At 39.2% G+C, this 9172-nt stretch overlaps 1 protein-coding gene across 1 annotated transcript; it reads left to right on the forward strand.

The window, feature by feature from the left end:
- Positions 1 to 912: 912 nt before the first annotated feature.
- LOC148771730 (uncharacterized) lies at positions 913 to 4235 on the forward strand. The gene has a single exon (XM_088815496.1). The coding sequence runs from the start codon at positions 913 to 915 to the stop codon at positions 3262 to 3264; it is 2352 nt and encodes a 783-aa protein (XP_088671622.1). The 3' UTR covers positions 3265 to 4235.
- Positions 4236 to 9172: the final 4937 nt, after the last annotated feature.

Raw genomic sequence — 9172 nt, forward strand, 5'->3', positions numbered from 1 at the left:
TCGTAGAGAACATGCGTAGCTAAGTTTTTAATCTAGGATTTTGTTGGAACCCTATGTAGGGATTGCGAACCCTTTTTCTTGAGATTATGCAATTATGATTTTATGATTATTTCTTCTACTTGTTATGATTGTTAGTGCATGAACTTGATCAATTTATGTGCTTTATCTGTGATTATTGGGATTGACTCGACAGAGCTATTTTGATAATTAGACGGTAAGTAGAAGAGCCTTCGAGTAGTTTTCACCGGATGAGTGTGTCAATTGCATGTGGTGTCGTAGACATACAGATATCACCTTAGGTAGCCATTTACGAGACTTGTTAGTTAATGCTTTATTTATAATTGGTTTGCATAGACATATAGTGAATCGTTTATGAATAATAGACTCATAATACACGCGACAGCGGGTTATGAGTAAATTAGTGTCTCGGGTTAATAATCATGAATCATATATTTCATAATTGAGGGGTTTTGGGTGAGCAATTCTTGCATAGGGGGAAGATAAAATCCTATGTCCGTTTTTATTGATATCTTCTCGTGTTTATTTGCTTTCTTAATTAGTTTAATTGTTTAGTTGATTTAATTTGACAACTTTGCGTAGGCTGGATAAAAATCATAATTGTTAGAATTTGGTACTTAGGATTAGATAATTTGAGTATTCCCTGTGGGATCGACATCCGACTCTCACGAGTCCACTTTTACTACTTGTTTGCGATACGTGCACTTGCGTGTTAGGTATTTAGCACCCAACAAGTTTTTGGCGCCGTTGCCGGGGAATACGGCTAAATTATCTATTTATCCTAATATTAAATTTGAGCAATTTTTCTTACTTCAGCCGTTTTATTTATTTTATTTAAATAGTTTCTTTGCTTATTTTATTTTTATTATTTTTGTTTAGGTACTTTTTATGCGAATGGAAGAAGAGAATAATTGTAGGGGAGATGACCAAGGGCGCCTACCGAATGCGGGAGGAAATATCGTCAACGAGCAAGAGCAATTTCTGCTAATTAATCCACCACCTCGTCAACGAGCATTGCATGAGTACACCGTTCCAACACTCAATGGGTTTCAATCGAGCATCCAGCAGCCCCCCATTGAAGCCAACAATTTCGAAATTCAAGCGGGACTCCTTACTATGCTCCAAAACAATGGGTTATTCAGCGGACTAGCTCATGAAGATCCACATCTCCACTTGGTCAACTTCCTCGAAACATGTGATTCGCACAAGATGAACGGATTATCACCCGAAGCACTGCAACTCCGCCTGTTCAAGCACTCTTTACAAGGGGCAGCCCGAGAATGGTTGCAAACTCGTGCACCGCACTCCATCTCGTCGTGGGCCCAGCTAGCACAACTTTTCATGAACACATACAACTCCCCAACAAAAACTGAGAGAATCCGGCGAGAAATTCAAAACTTCATACAAGAAGCCGGCGAAGCATTATTCGAGACTTGGGAGCGGTTCAAACAATTAATTCGGAGATGCCCCAATCATGGTCTTCAAGAGTGGCGGCAACTTCAAATATTTTATGACGGGTTGCAAGATAATTCGAGAACGGTGCTCGATTCAGCAGCTGGCGGTATGTTCATGAGCTTGACCTATGACGAAGCATACGAACTTTTGGAGCGAATCGCTAGGAATAAATACATGCGGGCATCAGACCGGTCAATTAGCGGAGCCATAAAGACGGGAGGAATTTTGGAGTTAGACGGCGTCACCGCCATCACCGCCCAGTTAGAAAAGCTATCAAAGCAAGTAGCAGCTTTGCAGACTCAGCAAGTCCATGCAGTCCAAGGTCCGGACCGATGCTTAGAAGAAACGGAGTCTCTAAATTACGTGAATGACACCAACCGACAACAGAGGAACCCGTACTCCAACACTTATAATCCGGGATGGAAAGATCACCCCAACTTTGGATGGGGAGGAAATCAGCAAGGAAAAAGGCCAGCTCCCGGATTCCAAAATCCGCCTCAAGCTCCACCCCAAGAAGTTGACCTCGCTGATATCTTAGCAAAATTCATGACGTCGACTCAAGCATCCATTCGGAACCTTGAAACACAAATGGGTCAACTTGCAACCCAACTAAACGCGAGGCCATTGGGAGCACTGCCGTCGAATACGGAAGATCCTCGAAAGAACAACATCGAGCAGTGCAATGCAATAAGTTTGCGAAATGGGAGACAATTAGAGGAAGGTCCTAAAAAGTCCGTAGCACCACCGCCTATTGAAGAAGAGCCCAAGGAAAAAAACGAGGTAGGGCCAAGCAACACAAAAATCAGAGTAAGTGAACCTACTCCCAAGGTACCCTTCCCTCAACGTTTGCAAAATTCTAAGCTTGATATGCAATTTCAGTTATTTTTGGACTATCTTAAAAAGTTGCATGTTAATATTCCTTTTGTTGAGGCACTTAAGAATATGCCAAATTGGGTTAAGTTTATAAAAGAACTTGTGTCGAAGAAGATGAGGCTTCCGGAGTGTGCAGCAATTGTAGACCTCAATGAGCAAAGTAGTGCGATCCTTGCAAATAAAATTCCACCGAAGCTTCGAGATCCGGGGAGTTGTACCATTCCATGCACAATAGGTACAAGGTATTTTGGGCGGGCATTGTGTGATCAAGGGGCGAGCGTAAATTTAATGCCTTTATCAATTTATGAGAAATTGAATTTAGGAGAAATTAAGCCCACTTCCGTGACCTTGCAGCTAGCCGATAGATCTTTTACTCACCCTTTAGGTATAGTGGAGGATGTATTGGTCAAGGTAGATAAGTTTATACTCCCGGCCGATTTTCTAGTACTAGACATAGAGGAAGATGAAAATATTCCCCTTATCTTAGGACGCCCCTTCTTAGCAACCGGTAGGTCAATTATTGATGTAGGAAATAGAGAGCTAAGAATGAGTGTGGGGGACGAAACAGTGATCTTCAAGGTGTACCGGGTGGATGAAAAGCCTATTACGGCTAATGGATGTTATCTTCTTGATGAGGTAAGTGATTCTAAACTTTTTCCTGTTAAATTACATGATTTAAATTTTTTTGTGGATACTAATGTGCATGTAGGAGAACAAAAGAAAAAGGTTGAGTTGGTTACAACACCTACTCAAAACACCGTGATAAAAGACGATGTTGGCAAGCCTCATGACATCAAGAAGAATAAATTCAAGGGCATTCCTAAGCGAACCAGTCGAAAGAAGAATCGAATCAACCCATTTATTCAAGACTTTCTCCAAAAGGAAGTGAGGAGATGGGTTCAAAAGCTAAGGAATTGAAGAGCAGGAACAAAGTCTGGCTGAAGACTATAAACTTAGCGCTTCTCGGGAGGCAACCCGAGATTTTCGTTTTTTTTATTATTATTTATATTTCTTGTTTTATTTTATTTATTTATTTTATAAGCATGCAAGCTAATTAAATAAGCATTTTTTTTTATTTTCAGGGGTCAAAGTGCAATTTTGCACTTTACACGGCCGCACCAAAAAAGGCTTGAATCCATCACGGCCGTGCGAAACTCAACAGAAGCATAATAAAGGCGAGGGTGGAGAGAAAACCGGAGACGGCCAAGACGACTTATTCAGGTGTATTCTATCCTTAAACTTCGTGTTAATTACATTGAGGGCAATGTAAATTTTAAGTTTGGGGGTGGAAAATTACTTGTTTTTATGTGCTTTAATTTTTTAGTTTGCATGCCTTAAGTTTTTTTTTTATTTGAGTTATTTTATTTTAGTTTTTTATTTCGAAAAAAAAAAAAATTGCTTGAGATAAATGCTTCGATGAATCATGATGATGAAAGATGGTCGATGTTTAATGATGAAATTGCTTGTTTCATCTTGATTTTGATCGAATTTTGGTGAGCTTTTGATTCAAAGTGTCGTAAGAAGGAGTCATTGTTAGGAATCTCGAATTATGCGTTGCTTTGGTTGAAAGTTTTGCGTTTTAAAATTTGAGTTAATTTATGCTATATCATATGCTATTCGGTTTCAGAACTTGCCTTAGGAATTTACAAAGTGAAATATTAAATTGTTGAGCAATTTGGGAAGTGATTTGGGCCATCTTTGAACCGTTTGAGCCTTTCAAGCCTACCTTTAAATTTTTATCATTCGAACCTTGATTGAGCCTTGGAGAAACGGTGTTCTTTCTTTTAGCCAATGTGTATAAGGTAGAATAAGTGGAGATTTTTGAAAAATTGACCCTTAGAGTTCGGTCGGAAAAAAAAAAAATTTATAAGGTCCTTCTTCTTCTAAAAACAAAAAAAAAAAAAAAAGAGAAAGAGAAAGAAGAAGAAGAGACTAGAAGGGGAAGTAAGGACTAGTTGTTGAATTGTTTTGAAAGCTCGATCCATTGTCTTAAGAGCAAAAGTGGAGACTTTTGAACTCTTCAGAATCGAGTTTATTAAAGTCCTTAGAGGTGAATTCATTGTTTCAAACGCCTATCTTTCAAAATTTGGCGTAATCACCTCAATTCAAGAAGCATAGCCACATATACTCATATTTCCTACCTCGAACCAAAAAGCCCAACATTTGAAAGCCAAAAAGTCCCAATGATCCCAATAGCTCAATTATTTGATACTAGCCGAGTAGAGAAATTTGGTGAGTCTTTGGAGTTGAATATTATTATGTAAGTATAAATTTTCTCCATTTTTAATTTGTAAATATGGGATACTTGAAGCGATAGCATGGTTTGTGGTTTTTAGCAATGGTGAGTGAATACGTATCTTTGAATTACGAGCTTGTAATTTTTTGAGAATTGTCATGATAATTGCAAGTTCTGAAAAAATGAAAGTTGACCATTAATCTATGTGATGAGAGGCATTTGTTGAGAGTGTTGCTGTGAAAGTTGCTAGTTTTTGCTTGAGGACAAACAAAAGATCAAGTTTGGGGGTGTGTTAAGTATATATTTTTATACTTTATCGTACCTTTTTATTTGAGCTTTTGGTGTGATTTAACGATAATTGGTGGTTAAAAAGTTGATTTATTGTATTTTAGGTATAAATTGAAGAATTGGAAAAGTTTGAGGTCAAAACTGCAAATTTGGAGAAAATATGGGCCAAAAGTGAAATAATCAAAAATATGCTGAAATTGGCTGAAAACAGGCCCGCACGGCCGTGCCAAAATTAGCCTATTTTTGGCACGGCCGTGCCAAATGCTGAATTTGGGCAGAAGGTTCGGCGATTCTCGCGCGGCCGTGCGAGAATTGCACTGATTTTCGCGCGGCCGTGCCAAATCACGTTGGAGGCAATTTTGTACTTTTAAACACACAAGGAAACCTAGAATCATCTACCAAGTTGGGACATCTATTTAAGCCCAAACCAAGCACGAATCAAAGGGAACTTTTGACACAACCTTGGAGCGAGAGAAGCGAGAGAACGAAGAATCGAAGACGGAGAATTGACAACTCTTCATCACAATTCTTCTTTTATCTATCTTTTCTTAATCTATTCTTTTTATGTTTTTATTATGTTTTTCGTAGAGAACATGCGTAGCTAAGTTTTTAATCTAGGATTTTGTTGGAACCCTATGTAGGGATTGCGAACCCTTTTTCTTGAGATTATGCAATTATGATTTTATGATTATTTCTTCTACTTGTTATGATTGTTAGTGCATGAACTTGATCAATTTATGTGCTTTATCTGTGATTATTGGGATTGACTCGACAGAGCTATTTTGATAATTAGACGGTAAGTAGAAGAGCCTTCGAGTAGTTTTCACCGGATGAGTGTGTCAATTGCATGTGGTGTCGTAGACATACAGATATCACCTTAGGTAGCCATTTACGAGACTTGTTAGTTAATGCTTTATTTATAATTGGTTTGCATAGACATATAGTGAATCGTTTATGAATAATAGACTCATAATACACGCGACAGCGGGTTATGAGTAAATTGAGGGGTTTTGGGTGAGCAATTCTTGCATAGGGGGAAGATAAAATCCTAGGTCCGTTTTTATTGATATCTTCTCGTGTTTATTTGCTTTCTTAATTAGTTTAATTGTTTAGTTGATTTAATTTGACAACTTTGCGTAGGCTGGATAAAAATCATAATTGTTAGAATTTGGTACTTAGGATTAGATAATTTGAGTATTCCCTGTGGGATCGACATCCGACTCTCACGAGTCCACTTTTACTACTTGTTTGCGATACGTGCACTTGCGTGTTAGGTATTTAGCACCCAACAGGGACCAAAGGACATCGGCCGATTAGGTGGGTGAGAATGTCACGGGCCGCCCATTTTCCACGGAGCCAAGGTCTAAGATTGATCCATGAGAGTAAACCCAGTGGAAGATGGCCCAGTGAGACCCAATTGTAGAGATTCTTAAAATATTTTAAGATCTTCTAGAGGATTTTATTTTGTAGAGATCCTTACAGATTTCTAAGATTTTCTAAAATTCTCTTTTGCATATATTTGGTGGAAAATCGTAGGATTTGATCCCATTAGATCAACATGATCACTGTCCATTAAGGAGATAGAGTTGTATAAATAGAGATAGTCTCATTCATTTGCAATCATTCAAGAACTCAATCAATAAAGCATTCTCCAGCATTTGTGTTCTTTCTTAAACAACTGCGCACACTATTGTGCACTTTCTAGTGATGTTGACTTAGCGTATTCACGAGGGGCGAATGTTGACTAATTGTGATGAGCGTCAATTCGTGGCTAAGTGCGAGGTCCATGTTCGTGACTGAATTTGACTACATTGTTGTTAACCCTATTTAGCAAATGCACGGTAGTGCTGAGTGCATGCCCCCATAGGTATGCCGGTAAGTTGGTAAGCCCCGTCATAGATCGAACCATGTCTAACAAGGTTCTATTGCGACTCTTGGAAACTCCGTTTAATTGAGAAGTTCCAGGGGGAGTCGTGGCTAAGTGCGAGGTTGAAGACCGTGACAAGGTGGAGGTAACGGTGGTGGACGCGGAGGTGGTACCGCCGTTAATGTCCGTGCAGAAGATAGAAAAGATGCAAATCGAGAGACAATCATAATACGTATTGAGAATCTAGTGGGCCGCCAATATGGAGAAGGTGGAAGAATAAGTTATTGATCTTCCACTGAATACATGTCTTTGTTTTTATACAAGAATCAGCCTCAACTTTCACCACCCATTCATAAAATACCAAACGAAACGAGGAGGCATGTCCGATCAAATTTGTAATCTGACCAAAAGAAAAAATCGAAAGCCACTTAGACTGTCGTCCAAGATCGTGACTGAATTTGACTACATTGTTGTTAACCCTATTTAGCAAATACTCGGTAGTGCTGAGTGCACGCCCCATAGGTATGCCGGTAAGTTGGTAAGCCCCGTCATAGATCGAACCATGTCTAACAAGGTTCTATTGCGACCCTTGGAAACTCCGTTTAATTGAGAAGTTCCAGGGGGAGTCGTGGCTAAGTGCGAGGTTGAAGACCGTGACAAGGTGGAGGTAACGGTGGTGGACGCGGAGGTGGTACCGCCGTTAATGTCCGTGCAGAAGATAGAAAAGATGCAAATCGAGAGACAATCATAATACGTATTGACAATCTAGTGGGCCGCCAATATGGAGAGGGTGGAAGAATAAGTTATTGATCTTCCACTGAATACATGTCTTTGTTTTTATGCAAGAATCAGCCTCAACTTTCACCACCCATTCATAAAATACCAAACGAAACGAGGAGGCATGTCCGATCAAATTTGTAATCTGACCAAAAGAAAAAATCGAAAGCCACTTAGACTGTCGTCCAAGATCGTGACTGGATTTGACTACTTTGTTGTTAACCCTATTTAGCAAATACTCGGTAGTGCTGAGTGCACGCCCCATAGGTATGCCGGTAAGTTGATAAACCCCGTCATAGATCGAACCATGTCTAACAAGGTTCTATTGCGACCCTTGAAAACTCCGTTTAATTGAGGAGTTCTAGGGGAGTCGTGGCTAAGTGCGAGGTTGAAGACCGTGACAAGGTGGAGATAACGGTGGTGGTCGCGGAGGTGGTACCGCCATTAATGTCCGTGCAGAAGATAGAAAAGATGCAAATCGAGAGACAATCATAATACGTATTGACAATCTAGTGGGCACTAAGAAGGTGGAAGAATAGTTAATGATCTTCCACTAAATATATGTCTTTGTTTTTAGGGATTATTTTGTAGACCCCTCATTCCCAAATTATATAGAATTAACTACTAATTGGATTACACTCTAGGGGAAAACCCCCTAATTTCGAAAATATTTTGACATACCCCTGGGCCAATCTGAAGTACCTATAATACCCTTTTAAAATCAGTTTTAAACCCTAAACACTCACATTTCGGTCACTCACTTCTTCTCCCAGATTCAAAATCCCGCCTCCACAAACCTTCCACCGGTGAAATTGCTTCCCGGAGCCATAACTCTCTCTCCGGTGATCGGAATTCGATGGTTTAACTACCGTTGGATTCCTCTCGTCGGGCTCTTTCTTTTGGTGGTGATTTCATTCAGTTTGGACAGCAGATCTGTTTCTGCAATTTTTTTCTTTCGACGACGGTGGTCTTGCCGGAGGTGTTCTTTGTGTTCCACCAGTCGAAATTTGACGGGCTACCCACCGTTGGATTCCTCTCGTCGAAATCTTTATTTCGATGGTAACTTTGTTTATTTTAATGTTTTCAGATTTATTTCTATATTTTTTTGCATTTGTGGGCGCACGGAACCGTGGGTGGTTATAAGCGGCGGCTAGGGTTTTGGTAGGAGACGAGGGGGTGAGGAGTCACAGTCTGTTTGATTTAAACTCTGTAGCATTTCCCAACAATAATCTCTCTCTCTATCTCTCGATCTCTTAGTGTTTGTTGATTTTTGAGTGTCTTGATGTTTCTTCAAATTTTGTTGATTTGCAACTAAGTAAATTTTTTTTTTTGATTTTGCAATTGCAGCTTAATGAAAGCCATTGATCATCTGCTTGAAGGTGTCAAAACTTTGGTTAAAGTTACATGTGAAGCAGTTTTCAACAAACTGTATATAATACTATACATTACTATACATATAGTAACTTGTAGTTATATATGCATATATTTGTGTATTTTCGATTTTGTATTTTTATTGGGTTTTGAGGTGATTTATAATAAAAGTATTGACATTTGTAAATTTTCGTTGGGGTTTATGAATTTCTTTTGTATAAGCCAGTATTCGTGTGTGTATACAATTGATCGACTAAAAATATGGGAAAAAAAACGAACATAACTAC

Source organism: Erythranthe guttata, chromosome 3 (genome assembly GCF_056151865.1).
Source record: "Erythranthe guttata isolate IM_541 chromosome 3, IM_541, whole genome shotgun sequence".
Taxonomy (NCBI): domain Eukaryota; kingdom Viridiplantae; phylum Streptophyta; class Magnoliopsida; order Lamiales; family Phrymaceae; genus Erythranthe; species Erythranthe guttata.

Coding starts and splice junctions, on each gene's coding strand:
- LOC148771730 (XM_088815496.1), top strand. CDS start 913: ATGGAAGAAGAGAATAATTGTAGGGGAGATGACCAAGGGCGCCTACCG.